The sequence below is a fragment of the Acanthaster planci genome, linkage group LG01 (genome assembly GCF_054643075.1).
Source record: "Acanthaster planci isolate LZ-2023a linkage group LG01, COTS_SCS, whole genome shotgun sequence".
In the NCBI taxonomy this organism is placed as follows: Eukaryota; Metazoa; Echinodermata; class Asteroidea; order Valvatida; family Acanthasteridae; genus Acanthaster; species Acanthaster planci.
The window spans coordinates 30,754,926-30,781,616 of NC_141777.1; the positions used below are offsets into that span (position 1 = coordinate 30,754,926).

The 26,691-nt window shown below is 42.7% G+C and overlaps 1 protein-coding gene across 3 annotated transcripts in view; it reads left to right on the top strand.

The window, feature by feature from the left end:
- The window catches only part of LOC110976789 (somatostatin receptor type 2-like), a 53,125-nt gene extending 27,034 nt beyond the window's left edge, over positions 1-26,091 (top strand). Inside the window, exons 2-5 of one of the 3 annotated variants that reach the window (XM_087135799.1) lie at positions 44-169; positions 12,065-12,750; positions 20,239-20,605; positions 21,027-26,091. In XM_087135799.1, coding sequence (XP_086991925.1) covers positions 12,251-12,750; positions 20,239-20,605; positions 21,027-21,905 — 1,746 coding nt within the window. In that variant the 5' untranslated portion in view covers positions 44-169; positions 12,065-12,250 and the 3' untranslated portion in view covers positions 21,906-26,091. Of the gene's footprint in view, positions 1-43; positions 170-5,759; positions 6,076-12,064; positions 12,751-20,238; positions 20,606-21,026 lie in introns of those variants that run through there. The other 2 variants (XM_022230363.2, XM_022230362.2) reach the window with 2 other exon arrangements.
- The last annotated feature ends 600 nt before the right edge of the window (positions 26,092-26,691 follow it).

Below are 26,691 nucleotides of genomic sequence, written 5' to 3' on the forward strand. Positions count from 1 at the left end.
GCTCACCACATTTCCTCCCTGCCCATCCATTTAACCCAAAAAGGGTCCAGCGACCATGCAAGGAAGGAAACGAGTCGGGCCATACGTCTCGAACCTGTACTAAGGCGCTCACCTGGACTTCGCGGACGCGGACAGTGCCAGCAGAAGAGCTTATTCCCGGTCAGATAAGGTACTGTTGGTATTTGACATTGTGAATTACAGTCTCTTATAGCTACTGACTAAAAGCAAGTGTTCGGAAAATAAGAAGCCTCTGCTGGGATTTGAACTCACCGTCTAACGATCTGAAAACCGCGACCTTGAGAATTGCCTTTTGCAGTTCATATTAAGGAGATAACAAAACCATTAACCTTGCTGCACTGAACATTGCTCTTTAAAGACTTAGTGATTAAAACGCTACAATAGTGCACACGTTGCAAAAATACACGTACATACAAATAATGGACGTCAACATGAGTGCTCCTCTCCCTGACAGCTTCTCCTTGGTAATTTAAATGCGCGCGCATCAAAGTGGGAATGTCCCCGGACTACGTCTTAATTTAACACATGCCTACATGTCTGAACTCTTTCATAGTATTATGTAAATGGCAGGCCATTCCCCCCCCCGTTTTGTAGGGGGGGTCTTCACAAGCATAAAATGACGGCGGAAGGTTGAATCAGGAACCCAGTAGTTCTTCTAAATAATATGTTATGTTGTGTGGTGGATCTGATCTGTGGTTTAGTTCTTCAGATACATTGCCCGAAGAGAGCCTCTTTGAAGGAGATTCCTTTTCTATAAAGATGTAGTTGAAAAGTGAGCATTGTTCCTGTCATTTTATAATTCATTTTTAACATGTGGACCTTCAGTTGTCGTATTTTCAGTTGTGTGAAATGTTAATGTGAATACATCAGTGCGCTTCTTCCGTTTAATACATGTACTTGCATTTTCTCAGGCACTTTTTTTATACAGTCCAATGTAACATTGAGACTTTCTTCCTAGGATAGCATCAGAGTTGCGCTCGTGAATATGGATATATTCGTTAGCATGAAAGCAAAAAAGGCAATGAAACACCCTTTGTAAATAGTGAATGAAAAGTTGGAATTAAGGGTAACTGAGACAGAAAGGTGCATTTTGAAGGTTTACATGAAAACAAATTGGTTGTAGCTATCATTTAAATTAAAAGTTGCAAATTGAGATTGTCAAAATGTAGCTTGGATAAAGATGTAAGGTGGGTTGCCTGTGAATATGCAAATTTTATTTAAAAATCACATGATCACCTCATGGTTTATGCCATGTCACATATGTCAGCTGAGCACAAGCCAGTGTTGGAGCAAAGGTTTTGATTCTCAAGGCTGAGACTTTTGTCCCGCAAGCTTTAAGACCAAGCCCAAGGCTCAACCCTGAAGGTCAAGGCCCTGCAGTGTAAAAGTTACCACTACGTCTATACAGCATGTCACATTCTAACAAATCATGACTTAAGTATCGTCGAATAGGCAAATATATTTTAATGTTAGCCCACTCGTTATTTTATTACAGTGATATAAAATCCTGCGATAGGTGATATGTGATGAGCTGTGCATGACATGTGTTCAAGATAAGATCACATCGTGGGGAATTACCGTAGGTAATTCTAATTGGCATAACATCGGTTTCCGAGCGCAGTATACTCAGAGACGTGATCTACAGTCCACACCATAGGTCAGATGATGTCTACAATCCTGGCCAAAATGGTTGGGACATATCAATAGACACACTATAAGTTACCCTTCCCAGATCCCCCAGGCCCCCGGTCAATGTTGTCATCTCGAGCTGGATCGCAGACCGTGCGCTGAAATCCAACATTGAAAGGGGGGCCCGGGGTTGGGGGTCCAGCCAGATTTGGCCAGGATTGTAGGTCTAGGTCTTAGCTCTATAGGAAAAACACGGAGATGCGCCGGCAACAGAAGTAGCCGTAGCCAAGGAAGCTGTTTTGGTTGTTTTGGTAACGGCCTAAATTTCAAAGAGAAGGATTTTGAGGATCATTTTGGACTCGTAATATTTAGAAAGGCCGCGAGTAATTTCATTTTGCATTAAGTTAAGAAAAAAGTGAGCTGCAGGTTAATTAAGGTTTGCATCCTTGAAGCCACTAGTGTTCTAACAAGCTTTCTCCATGAAATTTGGAAGTTTTTATAAAGGTAGCCCTCTAGTGCGTTACCAAACTTTGTGTTAGATGTTCGCTTCTTGATTCCGGAAAGAAAATTTCTTGACCGATTCAAACGGAGTGAAATCACTGAGAGACAACAGATATTCGGAGGGGCGGATCAAAAGGTTCTCCTAACCGTCCTTCCTCTGTTTTCCAACAGGCAGGTTACTGGCTACGTTGTTGGAGAGTGATTTTCATTTCCTTTGAATGGTTCTCGTCCCTCCGTCACAAATAAATACCTTAGGTATTAAAATTCGTATGACAAATTGGCGGGAAAAGATGACTGATTGGGGTATGTGACAGGCATGTTCAATATTGAGTACCGTGTTCACGGTCTTGCTTAAATGTGTACGGTTGTATTTCTGGCTAATTGGTACTGCATACAACTATACAGGCACTTGATTGCCTCGGAGGTCACCATTGAAAGGGATTGCAGCATGCCTATTTAGATCCAATGACGATACAAGCCATGATTGATGTGGCAAAGTGCTCATTTCACATTCATCTAAATGAGGGAATACTCCAAAACATGCCTTGGAAACTATCGGGAGGCGGGTACCACGTTGCTACGATATAAATTAATGCTTCTTTGATCACACCGCGAAGCTCTTCAAAATGTTGAGTATCCAATTACCTTTTTTTTTTTTAAAGTTTTGTCTTCGTTTCTTTTAAAGCAATAAAGTGAACCCGAGATAAACCCATTAGTTCTTATCATTACTGGTCTTGGTTCGTAGCAAAAGAGAAGACGAACTCGTTCAAGCATACCGTCCCCAGTGACCCGTGATAATTAGTGTGGTTTTTTATGATACAAAATGATGCACGTTTGCCAAAGTCTTAACTGCTCTTTTTATCTGAGGCAGGATTGTTTTCAGTCGGAGGACCTAACTATGTTTTGTTATGCCTTTATTCTTATACTTATTGTTTTAATGGCAGTCTTCATCTGTGTCACTGCTAAATACGTAGTAGAATGCGCAGTCTTTATGACACAGATGAAGTGGGTTAAACATCTTTACGTAGGCCCTAATTTTCCATGAGGGCTCAAAATCGCCGCAGTGTTTCTTCCATATGAGTACGTCAGTATGGCACAAAATAAACAAAATGAAATTAAAAAAAGTAAACAAAACACAAAACGAAAAGACCCAAAACCAAACGACACAAAATTAATGACAATACCGTGACATAATAAGTTTGATAAAAACGCTCTCACCATCAATTTATCAATATAAATCTATCAACGTATTCAAGATCTGTTATTATCCAGCAGGTTTGCAGACGACGCCACGACGAATTAGACAATCGGGGACGCGCTTGTTATAAAAGTGTCTCGGACCTGTACGCCTGTACCGAATACCCTCCGAGTCTAAAGGGCAGCTTTCAAAAGCGCAATGTTGCAAGGAAAATTGAGGCTAGGTTAAGGTTTTTAACCCGAAGAGAACAGTTTATTCATCCGGACCTTTTAGAGATGCATTGCAGACTTCATGTTCATCGACAGTTTCCTACATTCAAGCTATTTCAAAAGTCAACCTGTCGGTGTCGGTTTTGGGAAGTAGATGTGCGGGGTTGTACCTCTTTCCCCGTTAAGCCGCTCACTAATGTTGCGATACAAGTATAAGCTCTGTATACCGACAACATGAAATGGGAATAATTCTGGAGTTCCTTAATTTTTGTCGAATTGCCTTGGGATGTAAGAGGAAGTCAGGGATTTCAATATGTTCTATCAAAGGCTGCATGCTGATTGGGTTGTTTCTTTGGCAGAGCACCCCCTTAATTCATAGGAGACCTCCATGCCAGAAAGCTGTATCTGCCTTTAGTGTAAATTCTGTGATCTTTGAACATGATATCGCACGCACCGCTCTGTTTGTGCTAATATTTGGCTTTTATGCTCGATTTGCAGTTGTCTTGCGCAACCGCCGAGAGCAAACGGAAGACTGTTTAGCGCGCAAAAATTCGAAGTTTATGAACCGCTATGAGGACGAACCAAGCAACCCGATGCGTGCTATAATGTCCTCTTCTGGATAGAAAAACTCGAGCGGTTTTGCTTTAACATAGGTATAATTTAACAATTTTAGGCCTTGCTACTCACAATTGCAGTTCGCAATTCGTATCCCGTTTTGTTTGTTTGTTTGTTTTGTAAATAAACTAGAACCAACTCCAAACGGAGCTGGAGATTAGACATTGTTTGAGATTCATTGTAACATCAAAGGAGCTGCGATTGAGGCACTGACGATGTGGGGACAGCTTTTCATTGACCCTTTCCTTCTTCGTAATCCTTGTGTTCCGATAACTGGCCTCTTTTGTTCAGAGATTTCACGGGAGGTTTGTGGAATACTTGCCACCCCTTAACACACTGGCGGATCCGCGGCGATAAAGTGAAAAAGGCGCTCTTTTTGTCCCTTCGTTCCCCAAGTGTGTAAAATATTACCTCAAATTTAGCTTCGCCCTACAGAAAAGAAAAAAGAAGATTACATGTAGAAACCCCCCCCAAAAAGACAATGAATCCGACCTTGCCTTCACAGCGGATTTAGTGTCCCTAACTGGTCACTGGTCAAGCTGCACTAGCAGTGGGCAGTGACGAAAGCCTAGTTTCATTTAGTGGGAGGCCTGACGGCTGCCATATACACTTGATATTTTGGACTGAAACGACTGCTGTCGGGAGAGGCAATTCCTGGACTCACGCACGTTTCAAGTTATGCAACATTATGTTTTGGCAGTTCTAAAATTGTAGTGCAAAAACTGATATCTTTATAAATGGTCGACACATGCACACCAAACAAACTCACAAGATGCGCATTTGGACGTCAGTTAAACCACACACAGTAGCATGAAGTAGAAATGATACTTCACTTTGATTTATTTCATTCAGGGATTTATTTGCCATTCGAAAATAGACAGATGACAATTTGTGACAGTGTATGCACCACGCACGACAATGTGCGTATTCTCCTAAACTCGCGGCGACAATCGAAAAAGTCGAATGATGATCCAACTTGCTGACACTCCATCATAGGGCTGCATGATCGACCGGAATTTTTCGTTGAAGCTTTCGGCCTTCGTTACCATTGGAACTAGACTTTATTTCATCCGGCATGTGCTTTTAAAGGTTGCGCCCTTTTTACATCAGACGAATGCCACGCCCTTCGGCCTTTTGGCTGGCTCAAAATCCAAACCCTAAAGACATAATGACTACACTGCATATCGATCCGTTCCCGATCCGCAAGACCAGAAATGTGCCCTGTTCAAATACACATCTTTCGGCTGGAACCCAATCTTCCTTAATACCAAATCAAACAAACTCTACCGGTATGAATGACATAAGGAAAGTATGGTTATTGGAAACACTACACCGGTTCGTATTCTTGTCTGCCAGTCGGGTTGGACGGTGTTCGTTGGGCGTATGGTGTAAGCCATGTACTGTACATGCGTGGAAATACTGCCCACATGGACGGTTGGGCTGGTTTAAAAACAATTCCCCTGCAGAGGCTGCGGGTTATATGTACCGAACGTGACATAAGCATGAGTATCAGGTGTCAGGGTATCGATCCATGCGACACACAGCGAGTACTTAACGGTTTGCCATTAGATATTACCGATACAGAATAAAGCTATCGCAGACATGGCTGGCCTGATCTAGAAACATCCAGGGGATTTATATAAACACCCTTGGCCGAGGCTGTAACCCACCAGCAACCTTATGACAGCGTGATTGGTGTTTACGCAACCCATTTGGCCCATGCGAACATGAAACGTGGAGAAAAAGTGAACCTCACTGGGGCGAATTTTGACAAGATTTTATTTGTCACACAACACTTGTTCCGGGTACCATTTTTCCCGGGATCTGGTGCATCGATCGGGTATTGAGAGACCGGGAAAGCACACACGGCCCGTTCCAGCCCGCTTCGCTTCGATCGCTCTTTGTGTAAGTCCGTAACGATTGAAAACGTTCATAATCATTTCTGACTAAATTGGGAAAGATAACCATATTAAACTTATAAATGCATCCGTGCAGTAGCTTATACGTGTTTCTCGTTTGTCAAATTCAGTTTAATGTAACACTATATAATAGAATGTCTAAATTGTAAACATAATTATAAAGACAGTTGCATAAATCTCGCAAGTCGTAGAAAATGCCACAATACAGTGATAGTTTGAGTATTTCAAAAAGGTAATCCCTTCTAGAGAAGTATTTCGATTGAATCTGATTTAAAGAAGCACTCATTTCTGTTTCGTATAACGAATTTCTAGTCTGTTTAAATATTCTGTCTTCAAGGACCTCAATTGGCTTTTCGTGGTAGCCATGTTACAGGGCAGTTATTTTGTTCCACAGGGAAACCTCCTTTGTGCATGCCCTGTTTAGCAAAAGCTCTGGCCTGCAAGATGGCAGCCATGCAAACCCTCTATAGCAGCACTTTCGGCAATATAAAAATGAAAGGAGAGTTTTAGGCTGGATGGAAAGGTTTAAAAGTGAATGTGTGAATTAAATGAAAGGAACGACCGCAACACTGTAGCTGGCTTCTTCAAGACCAAACCTCCTCAAGACTTTTCTAAATATAGACCTTGCATGTGCAAAGTGTGTACCAAAATCGTATGTTTTGGTCAAGGGGCACCGACTTTCTATTAGAAATGCAAACAAACTGTAAGTTTTCACCGGTAATATCGATACATACAATATCATGAATCGACATTTTTCGACACAGGCAGGCGAGTTAAGGCCGGCGGTATGCGTGCGCATTCTCTTGGGCAGAACGTCATAGGGCACACCGTCTGTGCATAATAAAATAAGGAAAAAAAGGGAACGCCATGTGACTAGAATTTGTCATGGATGCTGTTCCTGGTCAGTGGACACAATGGCTTTCCCAAGCTTTCAGAATTCATTCCCCTCCCGCTGTGTCTAGTGGACGTCCCTCAAGAAATTGCTTCTTAGAAAAGACTGTCACAAGTTCTGCCGGCAGTGATTAAAGCCATATTACGTGTACCTTTTCGATTTGTCCAAGCTGTCCAGTTACAATAAAATAGAGGGTGGTATAAACACCATCCAACCATGCACCCCAAGTTCCACTGAGTCACGTCATCATCCACTACCTATAAAGTATTCTGGCTGAGAATTCGGAATAAACAATTTTCGCACATTTATATATAGAATTTTTTTGGTTTTAACCGCGTGGCAGCTTTTAAGTTTATTTGGATAGGTCTGACTGCATCCGCAAGGTCAAATCTTTGTAAAATAGACCATGCACTGCGGGCTCAGTGACGCATTACCATTAATCCAGCAATATCAATCTGCACACCTGGTGTGTCGAAACGAATAAAACTGTTATGGCCGAACTTGGCCCAAAAATTCACCATTTCATGCCACTTGATGCATTGTTGGTTGCGGTTTTAGACATTGAAATGATTGCCTTTATCACCCTATACGACAGGACGCTTTGAAAAAAGAAAGTGATTAAATTACCTGGGAAATTGTGAATGAAGTAGAAGATTTGATGTTTGTTTTACCCTCAGTTAATTCTTAGATTGTCCCCAAAAACATATGAATGTAAACGCCCTAAATCCATGGAAACCACATTTGCATTATTTTGACCAATAAGGGGAAAGGGGGACTATTTGGTGGAGGATTGGCCGATCTTTGTATTGAGGATCATTTTCAGTGGGCACACGACGTTGTTCCAACGTGATTAACAAAGGCAGGAAAATGCGACTATCCAAATTGTAGATTTCTGTAGATTTTCGGGAGGGAAGAGGTAATCCGGTCACTTTTGGTGAAACCTCCCTGCAAAGATAACCACAAGTAAAGGTAGTCCAGATTCCTGTCGTCATTTTGAAAAATGATCCCTCCAACTCACTGCAAATAGATCAATAATGAGGAACTCGCTTCATTTAAATTGGCCGATTAGAGTTGCAAGATCGCAGTCTGGTGCGGTGTTGACCCATTCCGATTTAGAAACCCTCAAGTATTGCGGGCCGCAAAATCCCTTGATTGGAGAGAAATTGAGGAAATGGAAAACGTGATTAAGAATGGCGGAAGCAATTTTGGGCAAATTTACTGCCCTGACACCTTAAAATTGATGTAAATGCCTGATGCGCACTCTGCGCAGTGTGCCCGCCAAGAAGTGCGCACAAGGTGTATTTGTTGCGAATACAGCGAAGACAGTATGACTTTTAAAGGCCTTGTAAATAGTGTTGGTATTTGTCTTTAAAGAAAAATCAGCCAAACATCATCAGCTGTCTCTTACACTTCCCTTTCTTCAGGGTAATTGACCTTAATCACAAGGAACGAGATTTTTTTATCTTGTTCCCCCGAAACTATCATATTCAATTTAATCTGTTAAATGGGATAGTGCCAGACTATTTGGGGTTCCAAACCTCACTTTCGATTTTTTAACGTGGGTATAATTTGTCACAAAGTTTAAATTATTCTGAACAAAAATTGGCATGATTTTTTACTGGACTTTTATATTGTCGCTTGAAAAGTTCTATCTCACTTTCAATTCATGATGGCCGACAGAAGAATACAGTCTATAAAAACACACACGAGAGAGGCCATTCACACACTGAAGGCAGCGAAGAGTACCATCTTCACTAGCGACCCATTAACAAATGGCTATTGTACCAAAAAGATTATAAGCAGCTATAATCAGCATTAGGTCAACTTCAACGACTTGCAAAGTATCGTCGAAATACTATTTGTGTTACTCTTTTGTAACATCACTCTTCAAATAAATCTGACTCTTGAGACCGGTTGCGTGCATGAATTATAGATTAAGTACAAAAATGATACTGTTATTAGCGTGTACCAGATTTTTAATAGGCAATTAATAAAGGACAATTTGCCTATAGCGCGGCGGGCATAGTTTTGCGATGCGTATATGGGAACAGGTATTACACAAGGTTGAGCTTCTATTCATGTACGAAAATTTTCCTGCGATATGTCCAAAATTTTTGATCAGCGTTGTGTCTTTGCGAAATCTAGCAATTTTTAATGACTACCAATGCTACTGATCGACATCCTGAAGACATTCGGCCTATGCACTTATGTTTAACATTCCTTACACTTTTGTCAAATGACAACTGCGTGTCAATCAGATTATTAGATATTCTACCGTTCAGCGGTCAAATGCCATTTTTGCTGCACCATATTACAATGAGCAGCATGTCGCTATGATAGGTTCAACTGTATGAGTAGATTTTTAGTTGCACACCAACTTGTAAATACACGCTTCTAATCAATACATTGTTACAGCTGTTCGCGTGTTCCCCGAGTACACCGACGCTGCAGCCTTCAAATAGTTTCAATTCTTTTCTTTGTCAACAGAACATATTGTGTAGGTCTATCTCTTAATAGCGCTGTGTGCTGAGCAGCCAAAGTGATAAATCAACGACGACAGCATCAACAAGTAATTACTCTAGAACAATATTCCAAGAGGAAAGAAACGAATTAAGTGCAGCATATTGTTTCCGAGTAAACACTGTACATTAACGGTTGAAATGTTTCGAAATCGACCGCGCGATGAAATAATAATGCATGTATACTCTGCCATTATTTCTTTTCAATGCTTGTAAAATAAAAACAGCTCATATTTGTAGGGATTGTCCTATAGGCTCATGATATCAGAAATTGCCACAAGACAAAGTTTTTACGCCATATAGATGTTAACCTTTTTTCGTTTTGAATTAAGGGCGGACGAATTCAAGCACTAGTCACAAATACACTTGTTATTCCCAGCCACATTCTTCCAAATCGGTGTCATTATGTGAATGCATTCGGCCACTTGTGTTTACTTAGTAGTACGTGATGATGAATGGAGGAAGCCATTAGAAGAATAAATGTATGTACATGTACATGACTATGTCAACATAAAGACACGACCTCACAAAAGTGCAAAAAACTGAGGTTAGCACATTGCATAGTCTTACATGAAGCATGTGGTCCTACTTCAGTTTTCATTGATCGATCTCCATTAAGTTAAAAAATAATTAACCTGACTCCTTATTCGTAAAATGAGGTTATTTGGTTGTATCAATGTTATTAACAATGATTAATAAATATCAAGATCAAGTACCCTGTGAAAATACTTAAAGTTTAAACACGTTTTCAAACACTTTCTTGTACCCACTTTTTAACACTTTTAACCCACGACATGTTTAGATATTTAATTGAAAATATTTTTCGGAAGGTTTTCAAATACTAAATGCTTTTCCGTATAGTAGAATCCTTTAATTTTGTAAAACCCGCTTAGCTTTTAAGTACATTCCTGAACACAATTCGATGTAATTAATCAGAAAATGTGTTTAAACTCTGAGGGCCATTGCCATAGACTTTAGCCTGGTGTGGTCACTCTTCGCCCTCTACACACTAACTGTTAAAGGGCGTCGTAAGCAGGTGCAGTTGCGTACTCACACAAGCCGGTGTGCGCGGCGGGCGTGCGCCGGTGCGGCATGAGCTTCATTTATGCGTGAACAAGAGCTTCACTACCTCCGACAAAGAAGTAATAGGCATTTTGCGGGTTAAGATTGAATAAAATCTCGTACACTGAGTTCTTTAAATTCACGTAAATATTATTCTTCGTGTTCGGGGTAAACTTTTGCTCAGTTATATTAAGAGACACCTTGACCCAATACGCTGTTTTCAATGGAAAGACACAGTGGAAGTCCATTCCAGAGATGGTCGTCGCTATGCAAAAGCTTGCCATAAATCACAAGTTATAGCAATACTACCTTTAGTCTGGGGAATTCAAATTGTTATGTTTATGTGAAATCAGATAAATCAGTGTACCAGATTTTATTCAAATTTAACTCAAAAAGGCCTATTCCTCTCCGCATGCAATCCGCAATGCGCGTGCATCGAGTACGGCAGTGGATAAGTACACACTTTTGGTTGACCTGTCATAGAAAAACTAGAACTACGCGAGAACTGTACGTTTGTCGGTGTCAAAATGACAGCAAAGCAAAGAGTTGTTAAAAGCTTTTAAAGGCTCCTCTCTTGGAAAAAATGCAGTGCTGCGATATCAAAAACAAAATGTCTGGAGTGGTGCTGGAATCTGCCCTGTTTCTTTTGGAGTTAGTCAACAAGAGTAAGCAGGACATTTTTAACTTAGCGTAAGACAAAGACATTGTACATTCGTATTACCTTACTCATAAGAACAAGCTTATCCTTGGGGAACCTTGGGAAAGGGAAGGGGTCCGAGGTGTTTTCAAGCATGTTGGTAACTTTGGTCCCATTTTTTCCCTTTCTTTGTCACTTCTTTTTCTTTTTTATCCCCCTCCCTTTGTAACTCGTCCATTTTTTGCGGGGAAAAAGCGCCACCATGCCTACCCTTTGTCGACACCAATCAGTAGAGTTGTGCACGCTATTGGCATTGGCTGCGTCCACTGTGGTGATACGAACGCACAATAACGACAATAGATATGCCGGTCACTTGAATCTTTAAAAGCCTATCTGCTAATAGCAGTGAAAATGATTGTCAGTGACGGATACTATCAAGCAAACTTTTATTCTAATTTTCGATTATCGATAACTCGAGTTGATCTGCCACTGAGACCGTACTCGTCCTGTAATTCATAAGGACAATGATAACTTCATCCACTCCTCAACCAGTAAATTGTCTTGGACATTGAAAATGTAAGCAGTACAAATCCAGATGAAATATCATTTGTATCCCCTGTTCCCCACTGGTTATTTCCACTTTGAAATTTGCCTTTTTTTCGAATACACACACGGACACAAGCTATTCATCAAATACGTGTACCAGTCCCCGCTGAATCCGGTAATTCTCGCGAATACCCACGGGATCTCGCCGTCGTCTTCATTGGTGTTTGTAATTCGATTCACTCACTCTGCATTGAAATAAGACAGCATGCAAATATGCATTGAAGTCACTCAACCCGTTCTTTTTTCTCTTTTATGGCAGATACCATCGGGAGTACTTGTCGCGCAGTAGATGCATGAGCTCAATTAGTGACGACTACGCTCAAAGTTTGTTCATGGAATTTTATAGATCCGAGTTCCTAAGGGAAGCTGTTGACTTTTAATGTCAGTAGATATTAGTTTGGGAGTCAGTTTTCTTTAAGCTTGGGCCTTTTCAAAAACTAAAATCATGACGGCGATGCTGAGTACATCGACAGTGGGCTCTTGGCCTTCGATCAATCGAAGTGGCATCGATGATTACGATTTGATAGCTGGCACGGCGGCTTCGGTCAACTACTCGGACGAGGTGGCCAACGGCACGAACCAGGCAGATAGTCCCTGGTTCTTCGATGGGATATATTACGACCTGACCCAACTCACCAGTGTCTACGCCATCCTGATCATTCTTAGCGTCATGGTCATGGTGGTGGGCCTGACTGGTAACTCCATGGTCATCGCTGTGGTCTGCCGGCACCGATCCATGCGAACTCCAACCAATTTCTACATCGTCAGCCTTGCGCTCAGCGACTTTCTCGTCACATCTTTCGTCATGCCGCTGAAATTAGTAGAGTTATCTGCCGATGCCGACACCTCCATCCTGAACGGGGCCTTGTGTTCCGTACTGGGATTTGTCCAGCCTTACTTTGTCTTCACGAGCATCTGGACTCTCGTGGCCATCTCCATTGACAGGTAATAACTGTTGCGAATTCGGGAGTTTGATTTCAGTCAAGAACAATCCAACAATCGGTGTATGGTGTCTCGAGCCTATATCGACTGACGTTGGCACTGGTTTGCGGACGTGAGTTGACTGTAGTCCAACTCCCGAAGTTGCTGCCACATTAATTATAACGTCTGGCGATGCAATACTTGTGAAAAAATAAGGCAACCGTAGACGTGTCTCCAGACAGACGTTTTCACAGAAATTGGTAAAATCTTTTTTTTTTCTTGTCAATTAGGACCAGTGACTTTGAGTAGAAGTCAGAGTAGATCACGGTAAAGAAAAGAAATTATTTGATAATGATAACAATATTAAGAGAATAGTGAAAGATTTCGGTAATCATGAAGATTGAAGATCTCAACGGGAAGCAACCTAGATTACATTTTCAAATAGGCTAGGCCTATCTTTTTGTATGGCAGTCGTGTTGACAGTGGCGTAATTACGTGGATGGGGGAGCGTGTGTCCCCAGTGGAGGTCTCTTTCCGCCGGCCCCCCTTCCATTTAAAGTCTTAAAATGCAACCCATGTATAAGCCGCAGTTTGTCGGTTTTCGTTGTCCCCCTGGGAAACAAATGTATGCACCCCTGGGTACCGGGCACCGCCTAGAGATGTCACCCCCGTTACGCCACTGCTTTTTGATACAGCTGAGATTGACATTATCGACAATTTACGGCTACACAACGTCGCTGAGTTTACACAGATTTCCTGATTGATTAAAAAAATCAACGTATTCAATACTATCCTCAAGTTCAAGGGGGTCACAAATTGATTAAGCACGCAACGAAAGGCGAGTACATTAAAGAAACGTACCATTTAACGCAATAAGGGCACAGAACACTTTTCCAAATGCGACCTGTTACTGAATATGATGATTTGTCAACAGCTGCAGGACACGACGACTCCACGCCTTTTCATTGCGCACGGAACGCAGTCAATAAATCGTTAGACAAGCACCACTCGAAGGATACGTGCCATGTCATGTCATCACTTGACCAGTGCGCATTTTTGGGAGTATATAGACCGTGAACTATGCAATTCCTGCCGTGTTTATAAACTACCCAACGCTGCCCGATGCGCAGAACTATTCGGAAAGTCAAGGTTAAGAATGTGAGTATTCAATCAAGAAATTAATAAGGTCGCGGCAAGTGGAGGAAGTGGGATGCGACTTCATCCGCGAGACCTGATTTAATATCGCAATACCAGAAATGCTGCCTACAAAAACATCTGTGTAAGATCAGAAAGAAAGAAACGAGAAATGTTGTATTTGCTGGTGTGGTTAAACCCAGTGCTGCAATTTAAGCCCACTCCAACTCTCAAACAGGAGTTGATGTTCCATGACGTTTAAGGCAATTTCTTGATTTAAAAAGACCACATTAATTTTGAAAGAAAATAGCCATTCATATTCAAACTGGGCAAACCGGAAACGGTTATATGGGCATTCATGGATTAGGCTGCGTAATGTACCATCAGTCTGACAAGTTCACACCCCAAGACTCGAAAAGCAATAAACTGTTGTTCTATAAAATCTGTATCATCGAACTTGTTGAAATTTTCGATTCCTCTCTGTCACTGATGCATTGAAGTCTTCAAACGTCCACTGAAAGCCAGTTAGCCGTTTCGGTATTCAAGTAGCGCATACTCGTACGAGCCTATTCGGGAACAGGTACTCGCGAGCGTGATAGTCTGTCCTTATAGTGCAGTTAAACGCTGGCTTAGCGCACGCTTTGTTCCCGAAAGACCTACGGCTTTTTGAAATACCGAACTGGCTTACAGCAAACCAGTCATCGGTTCAAGTTAAATTTTGTGATTGATTTTTGATTTAAATAGTGATAGACTTGAGATGGACTCGATCTCAAGAATTATGTTCTCTTTGTCATTATTTTATTTAGGCTTTCATTGCCACCTTTGCATCCGATCCGACTACGCACCGCCGTGAACGATACTTTTACAACAACATGCCTATACGTTTGGAACGTGGAAGACAACTAAGAAATATTTTTGTATTATGTGATATGGGTGTCAAGTGAGCGTTTTCCCCTCAATTAATTCAAACTTTAAGGCTATAAATTTGGGCAGTAAATTGAATAAAAAAGAAAAAAGTACGGTACCCAGTAGGATTCAGACCATAACCCCATAACCTAATACACCACGCGAGTCAGCTCGACCAATCACTCGGACTTTCCTCTTCTTGTGCCAACGAGACCATGCAGTAATGGTTAAGCGGTTACGGTAATTCAGGTGCCTGTTATAATGCATTACCAGCAGGCTTTTCACCTTGGCATTTTGCTTTGAACACCTCCTTTATTAATGGTTGTGGGTTGTCGGATTGGGTTATTTTGATATCAATCATTCACATAATGCTGAGCGAACACAAGACACCCTTGAAGCCAGACTAGTATGTTTAAAATTGTGTTTTTATTGCGCCATGACGAATGACTACATTTTGTCAAAGTTAATAAGTCATTTGTTCTATCATTTTAGCAGCAGATTTGATGTAGCTTACTCACGCTGTCGAAGTCATGTCACATTCGAATAATTCAATAACCGCATGCCTCGTGGGGCATAGACACATTAATTTGAAACAATCCTCTGAAGTTTCACTCAAAATTACTTCCTCCTTCCTCAACCGAGAAGTCGTAGATAGCTTGATAATTAATAGGCTTATATAGGTCGGTCCTCCCTTTTTTATCCTGCACTTGATTGAGGCATCATAATTTTTGTCTACGACCTTTCTCCTCTTCCACTTGTAAGAAAACTAAAGGAATACTTCCATAGGCGTAATTCCCAGGGATGGAACTTGTATAGTAGGCGTCTTTCAGTTGCGAAAGACCTTGGTGTTGCGCTCGGAATGGTGGAACAGCGTCTGGTGTGGCTGGAAAGGCCAATTCGGGGATGACAGTCCCTTTCATAATTATGGCAGATGTGGTCTGTTGCTGGTCTGTCTCTCTGGCTTCGGGCCTTCTTCCTTTGCCTCTTAGCCTCCAAACTAGGCCTTGCTGTACAGCGGCTGCACAGCCATCCATCCTCAAAAAACGGCCAAGCCAGCGCAGGCGCCTCTGTTTCAGCAGTGATTACATGCTGGGGATTCCAGATCTCTCCAGGACTGTGTTGTTTGGGACTTTATCCTGCCAGGTGATGTTGAGAATACGTCGGAGGCAGCACATATGGGAAGCGTTCACCTTCCTCTCCTCCCATACTGAAGTGTGCTCACGACACAAGCTCTGTAGACCTGGATCTTGGCATGTTCCATCAACTTCTTACTGGACCATACCCTCTTTGTCAGTCTGGAGAGGGTGGTAGCTGCCTTGCCGATGCGCTTGCCTAGCTCGGAGTCCAGAGAGAGAGAGTGTCGGAGATCGTCGAGCCAAGATATACAAAGTCATGGACAACCTGCAGTTTGTGTTCGGAGATTGGGGAACGAAACTACGTCCTGGCTCATGACTTGTGTTTTCTGAAGGCTGGTGGTCAGTCAAAAGTCTCAGCAAGCCACACTGAGCGATTCATGAGCTGCTGAAGATCTTTGGATGAGTGGGCAATGACAGCTGCATCGTCGGCAAAGAGGAAGTCACGAAGGCATCTCAGCTGGACTTTGGACTTTGCTCTGAGCCTGGAGAGGTTGAAGAGCTTTCCATATGACCTGGTCCGGAGATATATGACTTCTGTTGCAGATCGACACGCATGCTTCAACAGGACAGCCAAGAAGATCCCAAACTAGGTCAGCGCAAGGACGCAGCCCTGCTTCACTCCACTTTGAATGTCGAAAGGGTCTGATGTTAAGTCTTCGTTATCCTCATGAAAGATCTAATGACACTCAGGAGCCTAGATGGACATCCGATCTTGGGGAGAATCTTGAAAAGGACGTCCCTGCTGACCAGGTTGAAAGCCTTCGTGAGGTCTATGAAGGCTATGAAGAGTGGCTGTTGTTGTTCCCTGCATTTCTCCTGCAGCTGTTGGAGGGAAAATGCCGTATCGATGATGTATCTCATGGCTCGGAATCCGCACTGAGATTCTGGATAGACTTCCTGTGCAAGGACCTGAAGCCTCATCAGTGCAACTCAGGCAAACAGCTTCCTAACGATACTCAGGAGGGAGATGGCACGGTAATTGTTACAGTCACTTCTGTGACCTTTATTCTTATATAGTGTGACAATGTTTTCATCTCTCATGTCTTGCGGTACTTCGCCCTCTCTCCAGCAGAGACAGAGGATTTCATGAAGCTACGCTCAGTGATGACAATCCCTTTGCAGCACTTTAGGACTTTGGCAGGGATATTGTCTTTCCCAGGTGCTTTGCCAGAAGCAAGGGAGTCCAGGTCCTTATTGACTTCTTCAAGAGTTGGTTCACTGTCAAGTTCCTCCTGCACAGGCAGGCACTTGATGACATTCAGTGCTTCTTCGATTACAACATTTTCTCTGGAGTACAACTCAGAATAGTGCTGCAGTCAGTGGTCTATTTACTGCGCCCGATCCTGGATGATCTCACCAGTGACGGACTTTAGAGGGGCGGTTTTCTTCTGTATTGGACCTAGGGGCTGTTTGATACCATCATACATTCCCTTGATATCGCCTGTGTCACTGGCAGCTGCTGTCTATATCTGGATGCAGAGTTGGAGTCAGTAGTCTGTTGGACTTTGCTGCGAGCGGCTTGGAGGACCTGCAAGTTGCGTTCACTGGGACAGGCTTTGTATGCTGATAGGGCTCTCCTCTTTTCCTCAATGGCGGGTGCCAGCTCCTCGGAGTGGGCGTCTTCTTGCCAAATGTGGACAAAGCGGCATTGTGAACGACATTCTTCCCATCTGTTGCTTGCCTTTGCATCAGGCGGACCTGGAAGGGATTCCTTAATCGCTCGTACAAATTCTTCCACTTTTCTCTGGTCACGGGTCTTGCTGATGTCAATACGCAGTTTCCCTGCGATTTTTGTGTGGTACAGTTTCTTGCCGTTTCACTCTGCTGCACACTATGGAGTGGTCGGTATGATGTTGGGAAGGCTGGAGCGTCTGGTGAGGATCAGGCCGAGCTGATGCTAGTGCTTCTATCTTGTGTGTCTCCGGGAGACTCTGGGTTGAGGCTTCGTGTTGAAGAAGGTGTTGCTAACACGGAGATCGTAATGGCAACATAATTCGAGCAAGCGTTGGCAATTTTCATTTAACTTTCCAGTGCAGAACTGTCCTAAGCAAGTGGGCCATGATCTGATCAGCACGTCGCGTCGCAGGAGTTGCCAAAACGTGACTGTACACAGCCACGAGCTGCCTTAGGGACTCCAGCTCCGGATTTAGCCTCGAGGTTGACTCCTGAAGCCCTTTCCGTGACTGGATATAGCCGCAGGGCAACGGAGGTTTGAAATCAGGGTTTTCCTTTCCCTAAGATGGGCTGCCTTCCCAGGCTGGCTAGTCCCACCTGCCCGAAGTAACTAGTTTTGAGGCGCCAGTGACCTGCCTTTGCCCTTTCTTCTGTCAGTAGAAGCAGGTTTGCCGGGCTTAGAAGCCACACGAGCAGGCCAGCAGCTGGTTGTCAGGGGCTGTTTGAGTCGTACACCATATGGGAGCACTTTATAAGTGATGGGAGCTTATCCCAATGACCACCCCCGAGTTGTATATGGAGTCCCATATGGTATCATCCTGCCACCCCACTTTCCAAAGTTTTATGGCTGGGTAAGTCATCCCCCCCCCAATTTTCAGCGCAAATTTACGCAATTGAATGCCACCATCACATACAAGTAACAATTGCCAAGAATGTTATGCGAAAGAGCATGCTGGCACTGCTTTCAGTAGCCTGAGAAGCGGTTGTAAACTTACATTGTCGGCGCGACACTCCACAAAACTTTCGCTTCGCACTTTTTCCAGCTCGCTTCCAGCGTTCATGCACTGATGGTGGTCGTTACGGTCATAATGTTAATGCTTTTTCTCCCCTGTAGTAGCTTACAAGCAAGGAGCTTCATGTAGTAATCACTACCGTAGCCATGTACACGCTGAAACTGATCTAGACCTGATGTTGACTAAATCATGTGAGCGATCAGCATTATATCCCGTCCCGTGTGATATACGCACACTTCTCTTTTACTGGGAAACGTTCGCATCATTCCTGCTTTTGTATGAAGTTTGTCCTAGGTACTGCGTGTGGGTAGCTTGCCTTGGTACCGGTGGTGTATGATAGTCATTACCTGATGACCACAAGACTAGCTGCTGCGTGGGTGTATAAAAAGCTCACGAGGATTTAGGCCTAGGCCTACCTTTGCTTTTCAAGATATCCGTTTTACACGGCCTAATTTCTGTAAAGAAACCGAACAAGTGCATTTTCATGTCAACTTGATACGAGTTAGCACAAGCAGAAAAGTATGAAAATTGTAAAGGGAACACAGAAAATATCCTGGTAATTTTATGTCTTGCATCGGATGTGGAAGTTTTGCCACATCTGACACACTGTCCGTTCGAAAGTCGAATAAAACACACTACGAGTGGACAGGGTTAATACTTGGACAGAAGGAAAACATAGATGACAGTTGGTATTAAACTCAGTTTGCCCAACGTCCAAGGTTTTATAATCAACTTGTAAGCGACATGCGATACTACTTTGCACATGCTATACGTTATGATGCAAAGAGTCTGTCGATTCTATCCAAGTGTAATAGGCTGACGTTCTCGCACGACGGGGATAAATAGGCCTACGCGAGACATGACGAGATCTATACTCACAGTTTGAGCCCGAATTTCAGGTCTTCTAGGCCGGAAGAATAGCTGATTATGTCTGAAGCTTTTTCTCAGTGTCTGTCTGACGAGAAAAGTGAAAACATAAATATCCTGTAATGCTGTCCCATGACGGCTAGAACTTGTCTTATAATTATAGGTTCTTTGTAGTAGTTTGTTCGTTTTACTTTTACATTAGTGGAGACAGGGTACCAGTACAGTAACCTTTGAAACCAGACAAATTCTACTCGCCTCTGGCTGGTTCAGAGTGAGGAAGTTAAGAAGTTAAAGTTGTCAAACACATTTTTGGGTTCGATTCCCAGGTTTTGCATTTCGCCTCAGGTGTGAATGCGAAACGGCCGCGTAACTGTTTGATTTCTTATGCACGAAAGATTTGGAGGTAATCGAAGTGCGCCTTCAGACACACTCCAAGAAGTGTCTTATACTGTCACTCTAGGACCTAGTCAATCTTACAGAATGCAATTTAAAGATTCTCAGGATCTTTTTCCCCATTCAAGGGACAACTTGAGAACAATACTTTCGCTTAAGCAATACCCATCAACCCTTTCAACATAGGCAGCCTTCGCTCTATGCCCGAACTATGCTCACTGGAACAAAAGCGAGTTCATGATCACAGAATTATTTAGTCTTCGATCTGTTGCGTGAGAAATCCATCCACTTTGCCAAACCCTTGCCAGTTCGATCTCTGACTGTGACCAAATCGTTGAAAGCACGCTTGTGTTTCACCGTAACCTCTTTTTTTCTCATTCACGTTATAGGTATCTAGTCATTCTGCATCCTTTGCGGTCACACTCCTTCAACACGCGGTCCCGGGCTTCTCGCAATGTTGCAGCCATTTGGGCCGTGCCCTTCCTTGTCTTGGCCGGCTACTTCTATCCACACCAGACCATGAAGTACCGCATGACGAGCGAGCTGGGTGTCATACAGCGCACCACCTGCCAGTCGCAGTTGCCCCACGAGATCCAGCAGTGGTACACGGTGTTCCAGTTCACCGTGCTGCTGGTGTGGCCCGTAGGCCTCCTGTGCTTCACCTGTTTCTCTATCGCCCGGAGACTCTTCCGACTGACGGAAGACGAGAAGATGCTCAAGACGTCACTCAGGAAGGAGGAGGCAAGCCGGAGAAAAGTAAGATAGACAAAGAGTGTATAAGAACATCTTAACCCGGACCCTTGCTTCAAGTGCACTTTGAAAAATATCACACTCTTGTGACATGAACAGTTTTTGATTCCTTCATGATGTTCAAATACACATGAAACCAAGTATTCTATGGTGTCCACAACCACCCCACTGCCACCACCCCCTCTAAACAGATCTTGCACTACAGCGTAAACCGTTTCTAAACTCCACCCAATCGACTTGTTTGACTAAGCTTAAAGGCCCGAATGCTCCATTATTACATATCACATTTGGTGGTGACGAAGTATTGTGATAAAACCGCTGCAGCCTGCCTACAAATACCTCCTTTGACTTTGATAAGACATTATAATATGATCACTCTATATGTGCAAATCATACAAAGTCGCTTTTTATTCATTTCCACTTGCAGGTTGCTAAGATGGTGTTGGTCGTTGTGTTTGCCTTCGTCGTATGCTGGGCTCCGTTTTTCATCGTGACACTGGTCAACCATTTCACCAGGTTCCTCCGACACCAGAATTTTATCTTCTGGCAGTATGTGTTATATCTGTTCGGATTCTCAAACTCTTGCATGAACCCCGTGATCTACACGTTCATGAGCCGGGCCTTTCGCAAGGGCTTTCGTGGCATCATCATGTGCGTCTGCCCCTGCACCAAAGCCTGCTTGAAGAACAAGCGTAAGTTTGTCAACCCGCGTCGCAGCGTGACCATCATTTCTAGCGAGCCAGCCACGGAACATTGCCGGGTCGGGGGCGAGGGGGCTAAGGGCAACGCTAAGCGGCGGCGTGCGGCCGGTGGTCGGGACCGCCCCAACTCGCGCTGGAACAACACGCAGTACAGCACGGTGTCCGAGTCGGAAGGGATCTACATGACCAGACTTTCCAGCTCTGGGTCTGCAAACGGAGGACCGTGCGAGGCCCGCAACAAGACGGACTCCTTCATCAACAGATCGCCATCGACTACTTCTACAGCATCTGATACCCATCGCCAAGGGGAAATTAAGAACAATAACTATAGTCCGAAAAATGCCCAGGTGTCCGGCAGCAAACCGAGCTCTTTCTCCAAAATCGACGAGGAGGGGCCCTTCGATTACGTAAATCTAGACGAAGAATTAAGTCAGAACCCACCACCGAGCAACAACCCATTCACTGACTTCAATCGGAACACGTCGCCACAAACACCTGGTCATCAACCCCAGAGCTACAGTCACAACACAGATGAAGAGCTCGGCTGCACGGCTCCTCTCCTCGGAAGCTCCGAGGACAATTCAACCGTCGCCAACGGGCACTGAAAGCCCGATAGCATTTTTGGCACGCAATGCAAATCGAATGCATAACAGCAGCGATGAAAACTGCGCAGCGATCGGTTTGGGAGGGAAACCAGCTACGATTGAATAGTTGTGGCTCAGCCTGCCAGGAAGTTAAATAAAGACTTCTCGATATCTTCTTTGGGTCTCGTCTTATCTCACTGTTTTGAAAACGCGTATCTTAAAGTCTGAGCGTACTAAATGCGTTGTAAGCCAGAAGTCTTTCATTGCACCCCGATTATAGGATTTCTTCTATTATGACTCACTTATTTTAAATCAATTTACTGCTGTTTTAAACCTGCAAAGCGTCCGCTCAAAAGAATGGTGCAAACTCCCAAACAACATTGAGCCTCTTTCATATAATTAAGATAAATTATTCGTGAACTGATGGCTGGATATTTTGAAAATGAACAATATTAATCAGTTGTAATAATATTCAGCGCGTTCCTCTGTCCAATATTTCATCTATGACGTGGTCTTGCTTTGTCCTTTTCGACTTTTTCTGCTCTTTTGGAGGCAGGTGGATGCCTCTAGATTTATCTGAGCCTATAAGGTGCTTTATAGGTGCTTTGCAAGATTTTGTTTGTTTATACGATGTCTCCTATTTGTTTGCAGCTATTAATTTTTTGTTAATTAGAATTTTGTATTGTGAACTCTTATATTCCATTTCCCCCTTTTTTGCCAGGGAGTTGGCGGAACTGAAACCAAAGACGGGAAGACGGGGGATAGGGATGCGATGTAGGGATGAACTTCACATGTCTGCATCAGTTGGATTTCATTCATTGTCTGAGGTCAAAATCCTGATCACTCACTAGGCACATTAGCGACTTTTCCCGGTAGATGAAGCAGTAGTTCTTGTCTGTTCTCGAGGGTTTTAGTCCTTCAAATTAACAAAGAAGGAAATGATCGATAAATTTCAATCATTTCCTTGTTTTGGAGGTTTAGTCGTGGATGTTTTAATATGCACATACAGCCAGAATGGCCAAAAGTAATTAATGTGAGTTTTATACGAGTGTTAAGCTCATTTCGTAGATATTCATAACCATGCGTGTAGTGTCGGTCACTGTTTTGCTACTGCCAAGTACTTTGATGAAAGTTCTTATGGTGTACCGGAGGGGTCCTTCAGAATTGTATGACTGTGCATGTTAGTTCCCACTGTGAGAACTTACTTAATCATGCCTTCAGGCCAAGGCTTCCAAGCCGAACTGTAGATCAATAACCAGTGTCCGTTCGTTAGCGGATGGGGGGGCAGTAACCCTGGCACATTTTTGTTTGCTTTGTTTTGTTTTTGAAATAAAGATAAAAATGCAAGGGATGTCATTTGCTTTTCATCCTAAAGCTCCCAAATTAAGTAAAGAAATAAAGTCCCTCGGTTTATCTCTTTAAATGAAAAGTGAAAGTCCCTCCCCATTGGGCACACACCAGCTGAAAATATTTGGTTTAACCCGCCTGCTCTCACTACACGAGACGTTTACCTCTATGCGAAATTGTTTGGCCAAGTGTGTGTGTGATATTGGTGTTGGTGACGTTTTGTGAATTGAGACTGAAAAGTTTGTTGACTGGCTGTATAGCTGATCTGACTGGCTGGTAGGTTGCATGGAAAGATTTGTAACGAGCTGAGTGTTGAAGCGAGCGTAATCCTCAATGTGTGAAAAGTTCACAGAGGAATGGATAATTTAAGATGGTTACCGACCAATGAGAGCTAGGCACAGGTGACGTCACACTTTGCCAGTAAATCACCCTTGCCCAGGGAACTGTGTGGCATAACCTTGGCAGATCAAGAGACTGAACTTTTGGAGACAAAATGTTTCTAGCCTACAACGATGCATCCAGTCCTAAATAAATTTCTATGGGTGAAACCTCTTGTTAAAGCCTCATTGAAGCTGTTGATATAGTTGCCAAATATTTAATTCTCAAAACCTCTCTCTCACGGGGGTAATCGGAGTAGATATCTGTTCCCGTCCTTATCATTATCCTTATCATCTCCAGAAATTCTCATTTCAGTTCCAAAGAACAGAGCAACTTCTCCGGCCAACGTTTGACCTGTCAAAGTTTTACGTTTGGAAATTTGCCCCATCGCCAGAACGCAAATACCTAGCCTCCCCCCTGCCAGTCTCTTTAAATCTACCATGCACTTGACACGCTTCAAGGAGTCCTCATAGGAACGTGGTGCTTTTGCCGATTTCCATGCAAATAAGAAACGGGAATGTCACCTTTTGGGAAGAGAAAAAGTTGGTCAATCGCTTAAAAAAATCTCTATTTTACCCCTATGGACTCAAATCTGGATATGATACTGCCTTCAAATTTTTTTAGTTCAGAAAGTACGCCATCTGACACGTCATAATATGATAATTAGCTTTGGGAAAGAATTGCTAATTCATCAATCAATTCGTCAATTTCTTCGTATCAAATTATATGCCCCCATCACAGCGCGTTTGAATTTTTATCAAATTTTCTCTGAAATTTGGAATGTATATAACTACTTGCCTACGTGTAATGGAATTAAGTATTCATTTATTTATTGAAAATAGAAATTAAAATGGAAATATAAATTGTACTTTTTATCTTAAAAAAAACAAATCCCGTGGAGAAAAAATGCAATGGTATGTTCAAGATGTTATTTAAAGTATTTGTCGGAAATGGTTGGTTCTGCTTTTAGGCCTATCTTATTTTTTTTTGTTTCACATTGCTCTGGAAATTGTATCAAATGTGAAATGTGTTTTGATACCAATACATCTAAATGTATAAAATTTCATTCTTCAGCAACCCCCCCCAAAAAAAAAAACGAAATAGGAAAAAATCTTGAGAGATAATTTGTTGAAAGTACTTAATCTAAAAAGTAATTCTGGAGACCGTGTGGTCATGAAAACGTTACTTACTGTACCGTACCAACAGCCAAACATTGAATTGTTGGATATTCTTTCTCTTTGTTTCAGAGTAATTTACTGCTGTGACATTGTTATTATATCATGTAAGATACCGTAAGACAGCACAAACATCATTGTCTTGGAAATAATGCTTGTAAATATTCACTTTTTTCCGAAAGAGGATGTTATTGCATATGATAACGATTACGTCGTATATCCCTGTTGATAGTAACTGTGTACCTAGCCTATACTATAAATTACATCTATACTGACTGTGAATAGTGATGTGAATATGTAAAAAGAAAACGTCGGCTATTTGTGTAAACCTGTGTCTGTATTCTATTTGTAAACACATACATCTATGCCTATTCAGGGACAATAGTGAATTTTAAGATCTTGTCAATTTGAAACGGATATAGTGTAATTCGTAATGTTGTTATCCGTCACTAAGAATACACATTGAATGGGGGGATTGACAGGACCTTTGGGTGCCGCAGATAAAAATGTTGCCCAAGACGGCCCCTGAGACGGTCTTTGCAATAGAGAAGCAGATTGAGTCAGGAGTGTTCCCCCATAGCCACAAATGACAGTTTTCCTTGTCAGCACGTCAAACAGAGGAAAAGCCGCATCTTCACTGCTGCGTTGGTAAGAGGCATATCGGTATTTCAGTGGCTTCTACGTGACTTGTATATCATTCTAGGCACCAGATGGTTTGGGGGCTAGTGTGTTCATTTGACTGGATAGTAGCACGGAAAAGGAAGGATGGCAGGCACTGAAATTGATGTTTTTGGAGTGTAGTGAAATGCTTAATTGTTTGCTTTCAGTTTTGTCTTTTTATTGTTGTGTTTGTTTCTTTTATGCATATGAGGGCGTAGTTGGTTTGACTGCAATTCACGCGTTTTTTTAACAAATGAGTGGGTGTGGCCTGGATAGTGGAGGAGTTGCTGGGAAGAAATTATCATTCAAAATGATTTTCTACATTAAACGTTAGAGGGACGGGGTCATTTTATCACCGAACTCAACCCAGCTTACTTCTGTGTAAATAATTGTCTTCACATGTATCATATGTGTATTAAAACTTAATTCGTGAGCACTTCAGAATCCGTATTTCACAATTCTTACAATTACTGTAAATAAACTGAATTTGGATGTCAGATACTTTAATGATCTTTGCAAAAACGAAGGCGAAAATTACATTATTGTGCATGCACGTTTGTAAGACAGGATATGTAGCTGTAGATAGAAGATTGAAGAGAAAGTATAAATAAAGTCTGTACTCACAAAGTCTCCTTTGTTGAAGTAAACGGCAATCGTATGTATTCTGATGAAAGTAGGAGGAACATGAAAAGAGTGGCAGGAGGCCCGGTGGGCTGCCATATATATTCATCTTTTCAATCGTGTGGTCACAACCCGAAAACTCTTACCGGTACTTTCTATTCTGGAATCAGCTTTTGGTATCATGCTCCTCACTCATGACTAGGCCTAATCTTTCTGGTTTCACTCCAGCATTCATTAGCTATGTGTACGTACAGAGAGTGAGGAGCATGTATCTCGAAACTATCAAGGACAACACGCCCTCTTATAAATTGTGGCACCTCCCAAGAGCTTGTCCCCAGAGTGTCCCAACAAGAGTAATTATTGTCCATGTTATCCAGCCTGAGGGTGACATTGATCGTTATACCACGCGTTGATCAGCCCGAAAAAGGCTACATGTACATCCCTACGGGAATACACTATCAACACCTCTGGTAGGGGCTAAGGGTGAGAAATTGACAATGACGTTCACGTGTAGCAATCATTCCGAAGGCACACACTGAGCAGGCCCTGATGTATGGGATTGCATTTGGTCAAAATCCGATAGACACATAAACGCCACATAGGAATGTTGCAAGCAATCACGACCC